The 18,643-nt window shown below is 40.3% G+C and overlaps 6 protein-coding genes and 1 pseudogene across 7 annotated transcripts; 2 read left to right on the forward strand and 5 right to left on the reverse strand.

The window, feature by feature from the left end:
* LOC106312356 lies at nucleotides 1-3,880 on the reverse strand (annotated as a pseudogene).
* Nucleotides 3,881-3,992: 112 nt separating this feature from the next.
* LOC106312357 (60S ribosomal protein L38) lies at nucleotides 3,993-4,902 on the reverse strand. Of its 2 annotated transcripts, none has more exons than XM_013749850.1 (3): nucleotides 4,846-4,902; nucleotides 4,486-4,669; nucleotides 3,993-4,196 (listed from the first exon to the last, which is right to left on the reverse strand). In XM_013749850.1, the coding sequence occupies exons 1-3, from the start codon at nucleotides 4,846-4,848 to the stop codon at nucleotides 4,174-4,176; spliced, it is 210 nt and encodes a 69-aa protein (XP_013605304.1). In that variant the 5' UTR covers nucleotides 4,849-4,902; the 3' UTR covers nucleotides 3,993-4,173. The 2 variants fall into 2 exon arrangements, with proteins under 2 accessions (XP_013605304.1, XP_013605303.1); XM_013749849.1 differs by having other exon boundaries at nucleotides 4,819-4,863.
* A 306-nt stretch (nucleotides 4,903-5,208) lies between these two features.
* LOC106307154 (sister chromatid cohesion 1 protein 3) lies at nucleotides 5,209-8,309 on the forward strand. The gene is made up of 12 exons (XM_013744028.1): nucleotides 5,209-5,408; nucleotides 5,528-5,786; nucleotides 5,897-5,943; nucleotides 6,027-6,076; nucleotides 6,164-6,198; nucleotides 6,297-6,643; nucleotides 6,722-6,833; nucleotides 6,908-7,044; nucleotides 7,119-7,654; nucleotides 7,734-7,819; nucleotides 7,902-8,037; nucleotides 8,118-8,309. Exons 1-12 carry the CDS (start codon nucleotides 5,285-5,287, stop codon nucleotides 8,217-8,219), a joined length of 1,971 nt encoding a protein of 656 aa, XP_013599482.1. The 5' UTR covers nucleotides 5,209-5,284; the 3' UTR covers nucleotides 8,220-8,309.
* Nucleotides 8,310-8,313: 4 nt separating this feature from the next.
* LOC106307153 (small G protein signaling modulator 1) lies at nucleotides 8,314-12,486 on the reverse strand. Its single transcript, XM_013744027.1, has 11 exons — nucleotides 12,377-12,486; nucleotides 11,703-11,901; nucleotides 11,439-11,537; nucleotides 11,231-11,334; nucleotides 10,438-11,147; nucleotides 10,234-10,356; nucleotides 10,059-10,147; nucleotides 9,777-9,977; nucleotides 9,014-9,508; nucleotides 8,816-8,899; nucleotides 8,314-8,716 (listed from the first exon to the last, which is right to left on the reverse strand). The coding sequence occupies exons 2-11, from the start codon at nucleotides 11,835-11,837 to the stop codon at nucleotides 8,630-8,632; spliced, it is 2,127 nt and encodes a 708-aa protein (XP_013599481.1). The 5' UTR covers nucleotides 11,838-11,901; nucleotides 12,377-12,486; the 3' UTR covers nucleotides 8,314-8,629.
* A 721-nt stretch (nucleotides 12,487-13,207) lies between these two features.
* On the reverse strand, nucleotides 13,208-13,889 carry LOC106309190. The gene is made up of 2 exons (XM_013746252.1): nucleotides 13,518-13,889; nucleotides 13,208-13,399 (listed from the first exon to the last, which is right to left on the reverse strand). The coding sequence occupies exons 1-2, from the start codon at nucleotides 13,887-13,889 to the stop codon at nucleotides 13,208-13,210; spliced, it is 564 nt and encodes a 187-aa protein (XP_013601706.1).
* Nucleotides 13,890-15,723: 1,834 nt separating this feature from the next.
* LOC106309191 lies at nucleotides 15,724-16,080 on the reverse strand. The gene has a single exon (XM_013746253.1). The coding sequence runs from the start codon at nucleotides 16,078-16,080 to the stop codon at nucleotides 15,724-15,726; it is 357 nt and encodes a 118-aa protein (XP_013601707.1).
* A 1,297-nt stretch (nucleotides 16,081-17,377) lies between these two features.
* Nucleotides 17,378-18,247, forward strand: LOC106309193 (glutathione S-transferase T3-like). Its single transcript, XM_013746254.1, has one exon. It carries the CDS (start codon nucleotides 17,378-17,380, stop codon nucleotides 18,245-18,247), a length of 870 nt encoding a protein of 289 aa, XP_013601708.1.
* Nucleotides 18,248-18,643: the final 396 nt, after the last annotated feature.

The following is an 18,643-nucleotide window of genomic DNA, read 5'->3' on the forward strand; positions in this document are numbered from 1 at the left end:
CTCAAGGCCCTTGTCCAGTCGAAGCATTTGATGGCAGTTGCTGCCGTTGCTGAATCTGTTGAAGAAGGTTAGCCGCAAGCTGTAGAGTCGACTGATATTGCTGGCTCTTGTCGACCTCACCATCTGATGGACCTTGACCAGCCGCAAGCTGTGGCTGCTGCTGTGTTGGTGGTGGCATCGCAATTTGAGAATGGGAAGGATTTTCGTTATAGGCTTGATTATTTGTCAGACCGTGATAGCTACCTTGCTGATAACCCTGATAACCAAGCAAACCAGGGTTTGCAGCTCCAGGGACCGATACGTAGCTTTGGTTAAGGATGGGAGTTTCATGCTGATACTGAGCTTGATGTGAACCTTGAGAGTACATGGAGTAATTATCCGATGGTGGTGGAGGTAACGCCGCCTGGTACTGCATACCACCTTGTACCATTCCACCGGAGTAGCTCGGGGTGCTTGACACTGGAGGATAATGCACCGGAGGAGGAGGCAGTTGCCCCACCGGATTGTACTGATTGCCTAATTGTTGAAACGATAGATTTGATGGGTCAGAAACCGTTGATTGATCTCTATTCCAGGCTTGTGATGGAGCTTCTCCATTGGATAATCCAACGGCTTGGTGACTTTCTGGTTGAGAATTTGTTGGGAGCAAGGAGGCAAGAGTGGCTATTAGCTCAGGCGTTAGACTAACCCCAGCTTGAGGCGTTACAGTGTTATGTACAGCAACAGGCTCCCTAAAAGGAGGAGGCTTCATTGCTTCCTTCATACCCCAGGCTTGATCTTCCCTAGCAGCGTACAAACCGTGACTGGCATCGGCAGGCGAATCTCGAGATTGATCCAAATAGGGTGGAGGAATGGTCTGAGATTCTTGTCTATACGATAAAGCTGCAGGAACAGGTGGTGGAGGCAATTTGAGGACAACACCGTATAGCCTTTCTCGACCGGATACTTTGAGCACATCAGTTAAGAAATCTGATGGTGGAACCAAGAATAAAGTGGTTCCATCATCTAATTTGGCAACACCTGCTCTATTGTTTGAACCAAGATATTGGAGAAATTCAGTATAAGACGCGAAGTCGTCTTCGCTGTCTGGTAAGAAGAAAACGATTTCAAATCCAATTGCTTCGGTATAGTGTTTGGCAAGCATATCCAAACCCGTTCGTGCTGAACAGTTGACCATCTCAGGGCTATTAACCATTCCAAAAACCGATAATCAGTAAATCCATTCGGTACTTGTTATCAATGAATCGAATCAAACACTATGCAGAATCCATTTTCAGATCACAACATCTAAAGAATCAACGGATAAGATAACTTCTAATCTATGAACTAAAACTTATCCTACATAAGTGAAGGCAGAAAAGACTAAAGTGCATGAAATTTTTTACTCACAGTTCAGATTCAATCCCCTTTCCAATAGGTACACAACGAGCATGACAAACAGGAGTTCCACCTTTGGCTATGACTCCTCTCCAAATGAAATCAGTATCAGGGAAACCACGGCCTGGTCTACGTCGATATGTCATATCCAACCCAGCGATACGGTCATCTACACCCATCGGAGGAAAAGCATCTACAGATCCATCTCTACGAGTTCTTTTAGGTTCTCTATCCAACTGAGCAGCATCATATCCTTCCCAAGAACCACGGTTTGACCGAATGGGTAGCATTCTACTTGGTGCGGGAGACGGGAGTATTCCAGCTCCAGTAGGAGATGGCCTTCTCCAGCTTCCTTCGTTGCCAACCACATCGCCATATTCTGGACCAAAACGTTCCATGCTACCTCGGAAGGGCCTCCCAGGGTCAAGAACCACACTGGAATGTGGTGACGATATGTACGGATGATCATTGATGAACATATCAAGTCTTGGTCGTTTGACACCAGAGTAAACATCGGTATCATCTCCCCGTCCAGGGGGGGGCGTTATCGTTTTGGTACATGATTGTGATTCTTGGATCGTTGAATAACCTTCCCTGTAGTCCTTCCTTAGCACAGCGAGCTTCCTCAATGCTTCTAAATTCCACAAGTGAGAAATGCCTTGATGGATAGCTAATACATCTCTCAATCTCACCAAAAAGAATCATGGAATTGTGCAGCAGTCGTTCGTCTATCTGAACAGAAGGAGGGTACCCAATCCACAGAACGTTGCTTGCTTCGCCATCTCCAGATGAGTGAGTATACTGTTGTTAAGCATATAAAAATAAATTTGAACTCAGGAACCTGGCAAGCCGAAAGCTTTCTAAACTATAAACATGAAAGCCGATAAAGGATTGCACATATCACCAGTAAAAGGCTAACCTGGTGCTTAGCACTCAAACTGCCATCCCTGCCATCTTCGGAGCCAAGCCGTGGTTCCTACAGAGATAAGAATGTCATGTAATTTCAGAGTCATTCAGCAGATTCTACAACATAGATATGAAAAAGTAAACGCAGAAGAAATAAAAATGGAAACACGTGACACAAGTAGATATACAAAGCTTCTAGCCATGGCAGTCTTATACAAATCATGAAACCTAACACACTCAGTAGAAGCTTCTTACAAAATGATTACTGAAACTTATTTTAATGTGAAAAAAAGAAAGACGAGAGGACGCTTACTTTTCTTGGCCCTTGTGACCGAAGAAAATCAACTCGCAAAAAGCTACCACCTAGTCGCTTCCCGTTCATGGTCTTTGCCTGTACAGCATCGTCCACGTCAAGAAAGTCAATAAAGGCCGTCTTGCGGTCCTTAAGAAACCTGAAACTTTCGATTTCCCCAAATTTCCTGAACTCTGCCTCGAGTACATCCTTCGGGACACTCGAGCTAATTCCACCAACCCAAAGACTCTTACAAGGTTTTGCCTGCACACAAATAATTTCCATAAGAAGCCAATAAAATACATCTTTAACAACATCCAGAATTGGCTTTCCTGGTTGTCATGAAGAGAACCCTTTTAAACACATAAATCACTACAAAACAAAATCAGTTACTAATTCAAAGATTGTAATAAAATTTCACATTTAATGGCTACCATAATAAACACACAGCATGACTTGAGGAGAATCATTTCCATAAATAGAAGAGAACTATGTCCTCTCCAAAGTCAACAAAAAAAAAAAAAATCCTCGTGCTGATCATATTTCAAATTTGGGCACATTACTAAAATAAACCAACCCCTTGGACCCACTAAGATGAGCAGAAAGCAAAAGATGCTGGCAAGTCTACGATAACAAATAAAAAAACTCCCACCATGTTGGTAGCGTTACTGTTACATCTCTGATGGCTAGAGGAACTAGAAACATTTTGCACAATCTGAAAACTCTGGGATTCACCAAGTCTAATCCGAAGGATTAAGATACTAATTAAGTTTCAGAAACTTGAACGCATTTAAAGTTCATAATCAATCTTTTATGAGATTAAGCATTATAGCAAAACTGTTGTCCGGAACAAATCAAGCATACGTGGCAATCATGATCTGTGAAATTCCCGATCTAACCATCAACAAGAGACTACCAGAGATGAGAACGAACCGGTCGTGCGAATTCGATCTTAATGCGACTCCCGTTCAGATTGGCGCCTTGAAGAGCCTCCTTGGCCGCAACGGCTTCCTCAACGCGCCTGTAGTAGATAAAGGCGAAGCAGCGGGAAGAATACGCGGTGAGCCTGTCGATTTCGCCGAACCTTCCGAACAGATCGGCGAGATCGGATTCGGTAGTATCGGGGGTCAGACTGCCGACCCAGAGATTGGTGGATTGGGATCCGGATCCGTCTGGTTCACGGCCTCTTGAAGGCTTCATTACTGGTGCCATCGCCGGTTTTTGAGCACGAGACGGGAAGAAGCTTTTTACACGCGAAAGCCCAGTGAGGAAACAAGCGTTGGAAGGTTGAAGAACATGAATATGAAACGACAGCGTTTTGAGGGAATCTAATTACGTTTAAATTAAATTCATTCTTGGCTTCTATCAATTATTAATCAACATATTCCATTTATTTAGGCTTAGTATTCATTTGAAATAAATCAAAACCATATAGAAAATTAATGTGAATGCTTCTTGTTACTAACCAAGCATTAGGCAAAATACAAATCCAGACAAGAGAAGAGTCTTGATTCAAAAACTAAAATCTCCAAATAAAAAAGGTATCTTAAAACTTCAACATAGGTCGGTCGTACTGACATATGTCCCGTCCCAGATGTTCAAAGGTCTTGAACACTCAAACCTGAAACGAAGAAACCTCGATAAATAAATAAAAGCCCAACAACTTACAAAAATTGAGACTATACTAGTGCCCCTATATATAAGGTTAAGATATCAAAGTCTAGTACAGTTATCATTTCAAGAGATTAACTTAGCGAAATCTAACAACCCTGTATATGGATCAAGATATCAAAATCAAACACAGTTAAATGATGAAATTACTTAGTAAGACGCACATGACAAGTCTACCAATGTTGAGGGGGAGGTTGATAGCAAATGTAAGGAAAGTAGGGAAGAGATTAATTATGAACCTGGAGGAAGAGACTGCTTAAGCTTATCGGCCTTCTCTTGGTCGAAGACGCAGAGTGTGTAGAGGTACCTCGAGCACCTGACCTTGAACTTGACTATATCCTTGCTTCTCTTGATCTTCACTGACCTCGCATCCTTCCTCCTCGCCGTCAGAAGGAAGTCCTTGATCTCGTGGATTTGCTTAGGCTACACACATATCACATCCAAAAACGACACCATTTCCATTCAGTACAAACTATAAATTACTAGAATCCAAACAAAAAAAACCGCACAATAATATTATTACAAGACAACCTAGTAACAGAGACGGTATAAACACTAGTACAACAGTCTACTGTAAGAACGATAAGAAGAGAAAGTACCATTCTCGCTGCTCCTGATGTTGTCGCTACAACTTTAACACAAGCGTCGGGGAAGAAGCTCTGAATATTTTCTTTAAGAAGCAAAACCCTAGATGTGCCGCGTATTCGAATTTCCAAATATACCCCTTAAGCCCATTAATCCGTAAATTTCGCTATTGGGCCCAAATTAATAATCCCAAGAGACTTTATTTCTTTTTAGATACCTTTATTATAGTTTTATTACTCTTTTAACCCCGAGTGTTTTTTCCATATTATTTTCAACATCGCGCCACTGAATATATATTTTCCCGCGCCACTGAAATCTCTACAACTTCTTCTCCAAAAATCAAATAAAAACCCTAACCTCTCTCTGTTCGTTCCTTTACATCGCTTCTCTCTTACTTGATTGTCACCGTCTCATAGTTTGATTTCGAGGGTAAATTAAAAAGAAAAAAGAAAGATGTTTTATTCGCATGTTTACTTGGCTCGGAAGGGTCCTCTGGGAACGGTTTGGGCCGCCGCGCACTTGCAACAACGCCTCAAGAAGTCTCACTACACCGCCACCAACATCCCCAAAACTGTTGGTTCGTGTTTCTGACCATAAAGTCTCCCTTCACTGATTCTCTGTTAAAGTTCGAACCTTTCGATAAAAGCAGAGGATTCTTGATTAATTTTTTTTTTTTTTTTTTTTACATTATTGCAGATCTTATAATGTTCCCGGAGGCACCTTTGGCGTTGAGATTGTCGGGTCATCTTTTACTTGGTGTTGTCCGAATCTATTCAAAGCAAGTTGATTATCTCTTCCGTGACTGTGCTCTCTTCACCACTTGGTTATCTAAGTCTTTTGTTTCTACTCAAGTTGATTTGCCTGAGGATGCGAGGCAGGCTCCCGTTGAGTCTGTTACTTTGCCTCAAGCACTTAACTTGGATGACTTCCAATTAGATGATGACACGCATGAAGGGTACCCCATCTTCTTATTTTTTTCACTCTCTATTGAAGCTTGTTCTGTTTCAAAGATCCCATCTTTGGCTTTGATGCTAACACTTTTTGTTATCTTCTTGTGATAACTAGGGAGTTTGATAATCATCTTAGGAGTCAAGAAGATATCACTCTCACAGGTACCTTTGTTTGCCTCTTTCTTTATGTATTTGGTTTTAAGAGTGATTCAACTGTGTTTATGATGTTGACGCTGATTATGCAGATCAAATCCCCACTGGTGTTGATCCTTATGTTGCTATAACATTCGATGAGGTGGGATTCCTGCTTGCTTTCTTATGATTATGAAGTTGATTTTGATTACTGGTTGTTGAAAGAAAGTTTTTTATATCTTTCTTACAGGACATCAGTTCAGGACCTAGCCCAATGGATGTCGAGTGAGTCTCTTTACAGAGTTTTGATTTCATCTACTACACATATGTTCAAGGATATGCCTTTTTTTAATGTGGTTACCTCTTCTTTGCGATTTAACCAGCCAATCTACAGAGCCTGTGAGTGCGCACCCTGGTGATACTGATGTTGAAATGGCTTTTGAGACAGAACCGCTTAATCTCAGTCCAGAGAGAGGCAATGCCAATTCTCCTGGAAGTGTTCCTGAAGTTGAGATAAGGCGTGATGCTGCTGCTGCTCACGGTTTAAGCCCTGCGTCCCATTTACCATTCGCTACAGAACACACTGAACCTTTAGATGAAACTATGAAAGAGAAGGAACCCAGTATCCCTAACATTGATGATGAAGTGTTGAGTTCTAGAGGGCAGGCGTTTGAGCTTCGCTCAGGATCTCCAGGTTTTGCTGGTTTTGAGGAAGAACGTGATAATTTTGGTGAGTGAACATCATAGTTTGATAACTCTCTGCTTATCTTATCATTTATCTGATATATGATTTTGTTTTGATGTTAAGTGCATCCATCACCTCAACTAGCTCTTCAGCCAAGTCCTCCTCCTCCTCCTGCACAACAACCAAGGCCAAGGAAGAGGAAGCACTTCGATAAAGTCACGGTATTAACTAACAGGTAATAAATAACCTTTCTACTGCTTCATGTGACTTTGATTATTTCATTATACTGATAGTAAAATCTTTTGACAGGATCATGAGAGAGAGGCTTGAGGATCCTAGTGATACTCTTCGTAAGAGAAAAAAGTTGCCTTCCTCTAAACTAAGTATGTGGAGAATGAATAACCAGTCCAAGAAGGATCAAATTTTCAGTGAGCCCTTGCTTACAGGTAAATTTTCAATGATTCTTTCTTTTGTTTTCCGACGGTGTCAGCTTATTTTGACTGTCTATGGCTATCTGCAGGCTTTTCAGATGCTTTACGCAGTGTCTTTGATAAGGACTGTGTATCTTCGAAGCCATATCTTGCTGTTCCCAGTGAAAGTATTCCAGAACCTGCACCTGTATCATCTCCTACTCGTGAAGCTGAGGCAGGAGTTCACCCTACCTCTTCAGTTCCTCAATCTGCGGTTCCTGACTCTACTCATCCAGACGATACACTTCAGCGGTCTCCGGTTCGGCAAACTGAAGATGTCCAAGACTCTGCAGGTCCTCAATCCGCGCGTGGAGAGTCTGTACCAAGAGAAGCACAATCTCCACGGCCATTTAATGATGATGACACAGGAATCGAACGCTTCAGGGATGGTGGTTACACTGACTTCATGCCGTCTCCACCTCCAAGGTTTTCACCTTCTAGTAGAACCGGTGACTTCACCACTCAGACTAGTAGAGCTTCGGAGACGGAATCTTATAGAACAGAGCCTTCAACTTCCGCATATCGAGATGATATGCCTGGACTAATGACCTCAGGGATCTCAGCTATTCCTGAAATGGCAGACGAGGTTTGTCTCACGTTTTTTACATGTTTTGTGTTTACCATTCTTGGTTCTTTGCTAATACAATTTGCCTGTGTCATTACAGGAGCTTTATTTCCTGGATGTAGGTGGCAACACTCCGGTGAGATCACCAGCTAGTCAAGATTCTGATGCTTTGACAGGGAGAACAAGGTATGAAGATCCCAAAGTTCATGTAGCTTGAAGATCTTACTGTTTCTCAACTAACATGTAACACATTCGTTGAACATTGCAGAGCCTTGGCTCAGTATCTTAAAGAACGCTCTTCTGTTAGTCCCTCTTCAAGCACTTCTTCAGGAGATCTAAGTTTGGGAAAGATCTTGGAGGGAAAGACAAGGAAGCTAGCTGCTCGAATGTTCTTTGAGACACTGGTAACTGTTTCTCAATACGGTTTCTTACTTTTTAATGTTAGCATTGCCTCTAACTGAGACGATTTGCTTTTGGATTATAGGTGTTGAAGTCTAGAGGACTTATTGATATGCACCAGGAGCAACCTTACAGCGATATCACTCTGAAGTTGATGCCTGGCCTTTTTTCAAAGGTTCCAGAATGAATAAACAATGCTCACTGGATTTTATTTATGTGTATAATATTAGCTTAGATTCTAGACAAGGAAGTGGTCATCCTCAGTTTGTTGATCCCCAAAGTTAAATAAAACTTTTTTTCTAAAATCCATCATTGGTCACACTACATATTAGATGATGAATTGATCAAAATTTACCTTGAAAAGTTGTCAAAAACGTTGTACGCATACATAAACTCATGAATCTTTAACTAGCAAAATCCAAAGATGACCTACCTGTTTTAAGCTTGTTCTTCTTTTATATATATATATATATATATATATATATATCTTAGTATGTCTTTTGTAGGAAAACTAACGGTTATTGGTGGAATCTATCTTTAGTAATCATTCTTTAATGGGCAGGACCATGGCATGAACTTTTTTGGCTAAAGTTCTCATCATGACTTTGAATCTCCTCCGGAATCTGGTTCGTGGTTTGATTCGGTATCTGGGACTGTGTGGTTCTTGATCTTGATTACCTGATTCTGATAAAAGCAGCTATGCAGTTAGATATGAGGAAAAGCAAGATTGCCAAAATGCAACAAAGTTAGACTCAGTTTCAGTAAACATGTCAAGCAACTAACCTTGTATATGTATTTTTTACGAAGTTTCATGGCTGTGCGTATGCATCTTCTCACTCGAATTGCAAGCAGCTTGTCATTAAATATCTGCAAATATCTCAAACCAATAAAAAAATTTGAAACAGTACAAAGTCCTCAACTGCACTTACCACAGAGGAAACGAAGCTCAAATATCCACAAATGCAGTGAAAAACATCCTACCTTGATCATGTCATCAATGGATCGAGCTTCCTTCATGATCTTATGCCGATTCATGATTAGGATCGCTGCCACACAAAAGACTGGAAGAGGGTCATCTCCTTTTTCAAAGGATGAAACTACAGAAGAGACATGTGTTCTTTCGTTCCTAGACCATAAGCTTCTTGTCAAGCCACAGAAGTTATATGAAGATGATGCTGATTTCATCTCAGTATCGTTATCGTCAGACATAGGACCAGTCTTTGGCAATGGACCACTTCTTGGCAGTAGACTGCTTATGTACAACAGACTGCTCTTTGACAATGGTCCGCTCTTTGACATTCTGTCGCTGCTCCTCGAAGTTGGTTCACTAGTTGTACTGTTCCTATGTCCATCATCTATCTTAGGGTCCCCTATCTCAGCTTCTGATTGTCTAGGAAGCTGAATCACCAACGGCTCCAAGCAATCATTCTCCAGAGTTTCAGCAACAGATGCATTAAAATCAGCAGCCCACATCATCTACAACAGAAGAATACATTTGCAAGAGTTTTGAATCTTATAAGTAAAGACAATTAGATCCATGATTCTCTCTTTGACCAAGCTCTTATTATCATGAACATAATTATCATAGTTTCAACAGCTAAACCAAATTCAATATATGCAGTTATGTGAAGATGAACTTGTTCTACAGTTACACTAAAGAACCTATTGCTTCCTTGGACTATACACTAAAGAAGCAAAGAGTGAGCAAGAAGTAAGAAGCAAGCAACACAAAGCAATTACCAACCTCCCACATCCGTAGAGCCTCGTCAAAAGATAACTCCCTTCGGAACAACACCAACAGCATCCGGAACGCAAAGTGAAGGCTTTCAGCACCAATACAAGATATGTGAGAGAACATTTCTTTATCTGTGAGTTGCAATATATGCCACAGTGTTTGCAACTGATCCATCACTCCAGTTGGTCCCTCCATCTGGAAATTTGCACGCTGCAGTAATAACCACACAAGGAAACAACATCAAGCTACAGCTACGAAACATATTTTCCATATCAGGAATCATTATAATACCGTTCTTCTTATGAGCATCTCAAAGCACCAAAAAGCGTCAGCATTATCTTCAAAAAGAACCACAAAAGGAGACACCAAATCGCTCATACCTGTCATCAGTTAGGTATCCTACATCAGTATGCATGACCTCATAGAGTGTCAACTAATAACAAGTTAACTCAAGAGAATATGGAACCTTGGCAATAACCAGTTGCAGGATCAACCCAAGCATAGACCGCAAGGATATCAGACATTCTTCCTAGATTTCTTGGATCCTCGTAGAACTCAAGGTGAGTATCTGTCCTTACCACATCCACAACTGTTTGAAAACAATAAATATATCATTGATCCCTCAGAGTAGTGACCATTAAAAACATAAGAGACTCTACACAACTAGTACCTATTCGGTGCAATGTCCAAAGCCATTCAGACATCCGATCTTCCGTGACAGTCCCACCACGAGAAGGAGTCTCCTTTGCTGATGGCACTTCAGGGACATCTGAGATTCTCAAACCATCAACTATCTCCACCGTGGAGCCGGAATGAAACAGCTGTTCAACAGATTCAGGATGCACCGCTTCAATTTCTGAGTGAATGGATGCAGATCTGTTGTTGTTATAAGAAGACTCTATAACAAGATCTGCGTTCTTATCAATTCTAAAACTGTGCATTCCCTCATCCTCAGATCTTAACTCACTACGAACTGAAGCTTCCTCATCTGGAGTAGAAACCCCTTTCTTATCTAGACTACTCCTCCCAAACAAATCTGTGACTGCTAGAGAGGGGAAGTCAAAAACACCATCCGCAACAAAAGGAGTGCTTTCAGGACTTTCTCTTCCACTTACTATGTCAACTGACTCACTAGAACTTCCTCTTCTATGGCCATGAGATGTGTCAGTGTCGTTATTACTCGAATCATTTTGATTTTCGGTTTTCTCATTATCATTTACAGAAGCTTCTGTGCTTCCGTCTGTAGATTCCTTTACAACTTCCTTCTTGTATGATTTTCGCATGTCCATGACTTTGGATCCTACAACATAGGCAAGCGAACCAGTTCCCACGCTCGAATGCATCATCTGGCATTGCTTCAGCAGATCATTGTATCGTTCTCTGCATGAATGGTAAAAGAGAGCATCAAACTAAGAAGTCTCTCTGATGACAACATAAAAAAGCAAACAAACAGACTGTCCAACCTTCGAGCTTCCCTGAGTTGACTACGGTACTCAGAGGTGCTGCTCAATGCGTAACAGCCAAGGAGAAACTCCCAAACTTCAGCTCTTATTGATGGGTCGATCCCCTAATAACAAGAAACAAGGGGGATGGATGTATTAGAACATCTAACGAAAGAACAAAGTGTGAATGAATGCTACAAAACTCATCTGAAAAAAAAGGAAACATTACCCCCAAGATAATTAATTTGAGCGCCTTCTGGAAACCAAAAACCTTTCCATCACAATCGAAAAAAGCCCTCCACTTCTCTGGCTTAAGCATCTTGCCTATCTGTACAATCAACACACTAAACACATTGAATCATCTTGCTGCAGGTGGGAGCAAAACTACAACATTAGTACATTATAATTTCAGCATGTGTGATCAATCAAAATAGTAATAACGGAGAAAGCAGGCAACACATAAAAGGGTGAGAGGGAGAGGGATACTTCTTACAGATAAAAGAAGCTGTATCCCTGGTTGTGAAAGACAAGGCTGGCTTAGATCCCGGACTAAAGAAGCCACTTTTTGCAAACTTACCACACCAGCTTTCCCACAAGTCCATTTCTTTCCCTCTCCACCACAAAGCATCAGTAATCAAACGGAATCATCCGCTAGAACCCAGTCAAATCAACCCCAAATAAAAAAAAAAAACCTGCAACAAGACAGTAAAGTATCAACATATATGAATACAGCCAATAATGAAAGAATTATATTGTTTTATCTGTCATAGACAAGCAAAAAGAGCAGTGATGAATGTCGTCAAATCTATATGAACCAACCAACCAAACACGAATCTAGAAGGAGCCAAACAAAATCAGAATCTAACTCTCGTTGATTCCAGATATTAGAGGAGAAAACTTTGGGGTCATACCAATCCACAAACATGAATCAGAGGAGAAGTAATGAGAGATCATTCGATCTAGACACAAAAAAAGTAGATTGGAATCCCACAACAGAAACAGGTGGAAGAGCTTAGATGTTACAGAAAACAAAAAAACAGAAACATTCATCGAAATAGAATAAATCTAGTGCCTTTGGATGCAGTTATCATCCTAAGATAAGCAATGCAAATTAACAAAAAATGGCGAATGCATCGATGCAGAGAAAGAGAGAGAGAGAGAGAGAACCTGTTAATTAAAATGTTTTATGGAGGATGCTCTTCACCGATCGCCATTATTCCTTTCTCCGTTTATTTATCTCTCTCTCTGTTTTCTCTCGTCTCTCTCTCTCTCTCTCTTTCTTTCTTTTTGTTTTTCTGATGAAACAAGTTTATGTTTCTTGTCTCTTCTCTCTCTTGTCTCCTGTCTTTTGTTTTGTCGTCTCTTTTCTCGCAAAACTTTCTCCTTTTTCTTTTTATTTATGTTGACATTCAATTTAGTCAAATGTAATTACACTCATGATGATCCATGAAAATAAGCCAAAACAATTAATACTAATATTTCCCACTCAAGTGTGATAGTGATACATGAATCTCAACAACATAAAGAAAGTATGTGAGCCCCTACTATTATTATTACTCAAAAATTAACATTAATTGTGGTCCGGTCCGGTGGATATGCCATGCATGTTACTTTTAGATCTGAGCAAGTGTTCCACTTAAATGCATTTTTTCTTTAATTTATCTTTCAGGAGATATATGTGTTTTTGTCTTCTAGTTGGGCAAAAACTTGTTGATACACATAACGGGCCTAAATGTTCCATATTTGGGCTTAAATGGATATGTTTGGGAATGTTGTAGAAAACTCAACTCAAACCTTTTGGATACACTTATAATGTGTGCTCCAGTCCTCTAGCTAGAGAAGTTTTTTTTTTTGGGTAAAATGTTAAGATTACCACTTTCTGAAGGGAGGTTACACTGTTGTTGTTGATCAACATATTACAAAGAGGAAACAGAGAAAGAAGATACAGGAAAATTAAAAACAGAAGCTAAACAATAGAAGAAAGAAAACCTAGGAGAGCTACGGCGGGAACAATGAGCGGGAAGATAAGTACAGCTGCAGATAGGAGACAGAGCCCTCACAAGGCGGCAGAAGTGATAGGAGGCGATCCCTCATCAACCGGTCAACTCTGCTGATGATCACAGCTTCGGTGGAGGAAGGTTGCCGGAAGATACGTTGGTTCCTTTCTCTCCAGAGGCTGTAGACAATGACCTGCATCAAGAGCTTAATAACAGCTGAGCATGAGGTAACCTGAGGCTGGTCAATGATGGCCCGAACAGAGTCGAAAGATACCGGTGGAGCCGAAAACATCCAGCCAGAAAAGTGAGACCAGACAGCTGAAGAACAAGTGAGCATGTGATTCAAGACCCGTGGAACACAGGGGACAAGATGCCGGAACTGTCATTCCCCATGAGATAAGCATGTCCCTTGTAGGCAACCTTGCTAGTATTGACATCCAAGATACAAAGGAGAATCTAGGAACTGCTTCTTTGAACCAAATGAGATTGCTCCATGTAATAACAGGGGATCTCTCCCTCAAGAGATTCCAAGTAGCTTTTGAAGAGAACTTTTTAGAGAAAGACCAGTCACCATAAGAATATGTCTTGTCCGCGCGAGTCAGACGGTGGCTGCATAGTGGTGAGAACCACTTGAAGAGTTTCTGCTTCTTCGGAACGAGCTGAGGGAAGAATCCATGAACCATTGGCTGCAGCCGAGGAGACAGTAGAGTCTATCGGAATTTGCAAATCCCTTGGGCCTCTAGAACCGAAGACATTGATTAGAGGCCCAAGTTCAGTCCACCAGTCATACCAGAAGCTGACTGTCTTACCATCACCTATGATACATCGCATTAGCTTGTGCCATTTCGGCTTCAGCTGCAGCATCCGGTTGACTGAGTATGAGTAAGAAGATACAGGTTTATAGCATATGTATTATAACTAGAGAAGTTCCGGAGGCAGCAACGGGTACCTTGATACAGGTTTATAGCATATGTATTATAACCACAGTCATATATATAAACCACATATCTCACGTAAAGACAAAAGATCTTTGTAATTGTTGTGGAGTTGAATATGTATATGACGACAGAAAGACACAAAGATTGCATTAGGCTTCAAACACAGTTGTAGAAATAGATATTTTTTGGTTAATCAGTATATATTATGGTTTGGTGTGTTTATTTTCAGTCCATCTCAAACTCACTTTAATATATTATATATTAAAGATATAAAACCTGAAAAAATAGAAGGATTTTGTTTCAATGTATACTGATGCAGCCCATCTATGACGCAAAGCATAAAGTGCCACAATCTTGGTGAATGTTTACTTGGGGAAGAATAAGGAAGAAAATAGGATTATGGGAGATTTTAGATAAAGAGAAAAACTCGAATCTGAATAGATAAGGATAGATCGGATGGAAGAGGAAGATATGAATCTACGGAGGAAAGGGCAACATGACCAACTTTGTAAGACTATATAAATAGTACCTCGGACATTCAAGAGGAGGAGAAAAAGGGCGTAGTACGTACAATGCTTACTCTTTTCTAATTGTAGGCGGACTTTTTAACTCTGCATAGCCACCATTGATAACGTTGTGTGGGACTCTAGATGTTATAAAATTGCATGTAGTGATTGCCAACCTAAATTGATTAGAGGGATGACCTCATTGATGTGTCCAAAATATGATAACGTGAATGCAACTGAAGTTGTGATGTTAGCTTTCCTAATCCTCATTTTTTTTATTGTTTATTCTTTCATTCTAAGTCGTTTGTTCTTCAATAAATAAACATAAATCCAACTATATATACATTAAACAAGAGAATACCGTGTAAATTAAAATTGATAAAAATCAAATGATTGACCTTTAAATTACTATATTTATTTATTCTTTCAACTAAAGTTTTAAATTTGTGAATATGACAAAACCATAATAGTTTATGAGAATATTTTTACACTATTTCTTAAGAAAATAACTACATAAAAATAAATTAAATAATGATATTCAAAACATCAATTATGAAATATGAAATTTTAATTACACCTGAAAACATATTAATTATATGTTGATTTTGTAGAATCAGGTTTTGAAGTTGACCCAGATCGCCGGTTTTACCTGTTTTTATTCAATTTTACCAATTTTTCTCAGATCCATGTTTTAAACTCGATCATACTCGACTTCTTCGATGATTTACGGTCGGGCTGGTCCAGTTTTCAAAACACTGGTTTAAGTACATATTTCATTGCAATTTTTTTTTTGCAATGTTTATCTTAGTGAGAAAAAAATCATTTATAAACGGTTTTAAGTTTTAACCACAGGGGGACCGTGTGGTCCATGTGATGGATAACAAAGGCATGGAAATGGTGAGTCGTTCGAGAGTGGTTGATGATGCTCGTAGTCTGTTGTTGCTCCCACAAACTAGTACATATGGGCACGTTATAATCCCGAGAAAAATAGTTAAATTTTTAAAAGAAAGAAAGAAATTGACATCTATTTAAGGTGATTTTTTTTTTTTTTGACATCATAATAGACCAGAAGCCTATGGGGCCACCGGTTCAGATAGCCAAACCGGAGGTAAAGAATCGACATATAGCATAGCTGAAGGAGAACTCCTCGCACCACGTGCAAGCTTGTCCACCATTGTGTTTTGTGCCTTTGAGATATATCTGATCATAAAGTTGGGGAAGAAAGTCTTACTTCGGCAGAATTCTTCCATGTGTGTAGCGAACGCCGGCCATTCTTCAGGTGAGGACACCATCTTCACCAATTGAGAACAATCCGTCACAAATACTACATCTGAGAACTGCAGGGTCTTCATGCACTCCATCGCCCAAATCAGAGCTTCACATTCAGCATGTAAAGGTGATAGGCTACGTCGAAGGTTCATTGCGCCCATCATTACGTGAATTAAAAACTAACCTTACAAGCTTTAGAGCACGTTTATAGGTGTTGCTAAAGTTGGTTGTTAACATAAAAAAGTAATTAAATTAAAGAAAAAATGGTGATTAAAGGATGGGGCGTGCCTTAATTTAGGGCGTGAAGGCACCGTGCCTTCGAGCCAGGTGTCGCGTTGCTACTGGGCCGAGGAGAAAGACAACCCTGGTTATTTTTTTTTTCTTTTCTTTTCTGCTTTCTCTCTTTCCGTTTCTCTTCTCTCTCTCGGGGCATGGCGATTCGATGGCGATTCTCTCCCTCTTTGTGGCTTTTATCGACGGAACGGCGAGAGCTCTATTGGTGTAGCTCGGCGACAAAAGAAAACTGCGACCTTTCTATCGGTGGCTCTTCTTGACTTTGGGAAACAGCGAGAAACGGCGAGAAACGGCGAGAAACGGTGATATATCTCTCTATCGGCGGCTCTCTGACACGTTCTATACCGGATACTGTTGCGGTTGAGCCGAATCGAAAGGTAAAGATGCATGCATGTCTTTAGATTCTTCATCGTGAATGTTAATAAATCCTCTGATTTGCTTTGATATTTTTTTTTAGTGGGATTGATCAAGAGGAATGATTCAGGTACATTTTGTCTTTGTGTTAATTGTGAATTGTGAAATCTGTAAGAAAAAAATTCTGATTTTTTGTTTTGATTTGTTTGTGTCTGTTTTGCCTTGAGCTGGATTGATCAAGAAGCTGTCCGAGAGAGATTGTGTCTCTGTGGGTTAAGGTATACTTTGATGCTTGTTCCTCGTCAATTTTAGTATATAAATTCAATTTTTCTTTTTGTGTGTAGGTGTTTTGCTCAAGACGCATCACACATGTTCTTCACACAAAGGGCCGACGATTCATCATAGAGGTAAAACCTATCTCCTTGCTCTGTTTAAAGCATTGTACTAGTTAGTGGTTAGTATTAGGTTTTGTAATAAATAGATTACGGTTGGGTTTGGTAATTATGACTGCTTAGCAATTATGACTGCTTAATGTTATATCACAGTTGATGTTACATTACGGTTGGATTTGGTAATAAATAGCTTTGGTTTTGGTAGATAGAAATCAATTGTGTGTTGTGTTGATTGTGTTAGATAAATGTCCAGTCGGACAGCTTGGTTGTGATCAATGCTTCGTTCTTCAGTTCATAAAAAAGCTTCCCCTCTCCTCTGTCTTCTCACTTCCTCTCCTCTGTCTTCAGTTTATAAAAAAGTTTTCTCTCTCCTTTGTCTTCAGTTTCTTTTTGCATTCTCTTCTGCCTCTCTTCCGAAATGGATTCTTATCCATTTTCTGCTCACTCAAACTTTGTTGAACTACTCAGTCAACAAACAGTTCCCTTTGGTAACAATGAAGATAGTGGTGATCTATCTTCATCACAACCACTTCCTGGTAGTATAGGAACTGATCCTCCAAACTGTGATGGAGACAGTGGTCCTCAGCGCCAAGAACGTCGAAAGTGGACACCAACGGATGATGTAGTCTTGATTAGCTCGTGGTTAAACACGAGCAAGGATCCTGTGGTCGGCAACGAGCAAAAATCCAACGGTTTTTGGAAAAGGATTGCTGCTTACTTTGCAGCAAGTCCTCTGCTTGCTGGCTGCAAAGAACGAGACCATAATCAATGCAAGCATCGATGGCATAGGATCAATGACCTCGTCTCCAAGTTCTGTGGAGCGTATGAAGCAGCTACTAGGGAAAAAACAAGTGGCCAGAACGAAAATGATGTCCTCAAGCTAGCTCATCAGATATTTTACAACAACTACAAGACGAGGATTAATCTTGAAAACGCTTGGAAGGAGCTGCGGCACGACCAGAAGTGGTGCGAGTTGGCTACTGCAAAAAACGATGGGATCTTGAAGAAGAGGAAGTGTGAGGACGGGGGAGATTCAGAGAGTTCTCAAGCAACAGAGAACAAGCGTACCCCTGGTGTGAAGGCCGCAAAGAAAGCTTGTCAGAAGACGGTGGTTTCGGATGGTGATCTTAAAAAGTTTCAGAGTATGTGGACAATGAGACAGGCAGATTTGGACAGGAAAGAAAGGTTGTCTCAGCTGAGCCTGCTTAACAGTCTCATTGGGAAAAAAGAACCCCTTCCCGAGTATGAAGAAACCCTCAAGAAGAAGCCGATAAATGATTTGTGGTAGTAAATGACTTGATGTCTATGTAGTTCTGTTTCGAGTTCTTATTCTTGTTCTGAAGTTCTGTTTCTAGTACTTTTTGTTGTTGTTAAGTTATGTTTCATGTTCTGTTTGTTGTTTGTGTTTGTAGTTCAGTTTCTTGTTCCAAGTTAATGTTCTTGTTTAATGTTCTTGTTTCTGAAATGATGTTATGATATACTTGTTCTTCTTCTTGTGATGATATAAATGTTGTTATTCTTGTCCTGTAAAAATGTTCTTGTCCTGATAGAAATGTTTTTCTTGTTCTTATTAATGCAGGTGAGAGTTGTTGAGAGAGGTCACGAGATGTAGAGATAGCTGGTGGGTTGTCTTCTACTTGTCACGAGATGTAGAGATAGCTGGTGGGTTGTCTTGTACTTGTCA

This window comes from Brassica oleracea, chromosome C8 (assembly GCF_000695525.1).
Source record: "Brassica oleracea var. oleracea cultivar TO1000 chromosome C8, BOL, whole genome shotgun sequence".
Taxonomy (NCBI): Eukaryota; Viridiplantae; Streptophyta; class Magnoliopsida; order Brassicales; family Brassicaceae; genus Brassica; species Brassica oleracea.

Excerpts from the sequence above, each read along its gene's own strand:
- LOC106312357 (XM_013749849.1), bottom strand. The coding sequence starts at position 4,848 with ATGGTACTTTCTCTTCTTATCGTTCTTACA. Across the intron at positions 4,670-4,818 it reads CTCTTCTTATCGTTCTTACA|CCTAAGCAAATCCACGAGAT; the intron begins GTAGACTGTTGT and ends ATATGTGTGTAG. Across the intron at positions 4,197-4,485 it reads TAAGCAGTCTCTTCCTCCAG|GTTTGAGTGTTCAAGACCTT; the intron begins GTTCATAATTAA and ends TCTTCGTTTCAG.
- LOC106307154 (XM_013744028.1), top strand. The coding sequence starts at position 5,285 with ATGTTTTATTCGCATGTTTACTTGGCTCGGAAGGGTCCTCTGGGAACG. Across the intron at positions 5,944-6,026 it reads AGAAGATATCACTCTCACAG|ATCAAATCCCCACTGGTGTT; the intron begins GTACCTTTGTTT and ends CTGATTATGCAG. Across the intron at positions 6,834-6,907 it reads GTCACGGTATTAACTAACAG|GATCATGAGAGAGAGGCTTG; the intron begins GTAATAAATAAC and ends ATCTTTTGACAG.
- LOC106307153 (XM_013744027.1), bottom strand. The coding sequence starts at position 11,837 with ATGCTTTGTGGTGGAGAGGGAAAGAAATGGACTTGTGGGAAAGCTGGT. Across the intron at positions 9,978-10,058 it reads AGATGCTCATAAGAAGAACG|CGTGCAAATTTCCAGATGGA; the intron begins GTATTATAATGA and ends TTATTACTGCAG. Across the intron at positions 8,717-8,815 it reads GTAAAAAATACATATACAAG|AATCAGGTAATCAAGATCAA; the intron begins GTTAGTTGCTTG and ends TGCTTTTATCAG.
- LOC106309190 (XM_013746252.1), bottom strand. The coding sequence starts at position 13,889 with ATGGTTCATGGATTCTTCCCTCAGCTCGTTCCGAAGAAGCAGAAACTC. Across the intron at positions 13,400-13,517 it reads ACTTGTTCTTCAGCTGTCTG|GTCATTGTCTACAGCCTCTG; the intron begins GTCTCACTTTTC and ends CTCTTGATGCAG.
- LOC106309191 (XM_013746253.1), bottom strand. The coding sequence starts at position 16,080 with ATGGGCGCAATGAACCTTCGACGTAGCCTATCACCTTTACATGCTGAA.
- LOC106309193 (XM_013746254.1), top strand. The coding sequence starts at position 17,378 with ATGGATTCTTATCCATTTTCTGCTCACTCAAACTTTGTTGAACTACTC.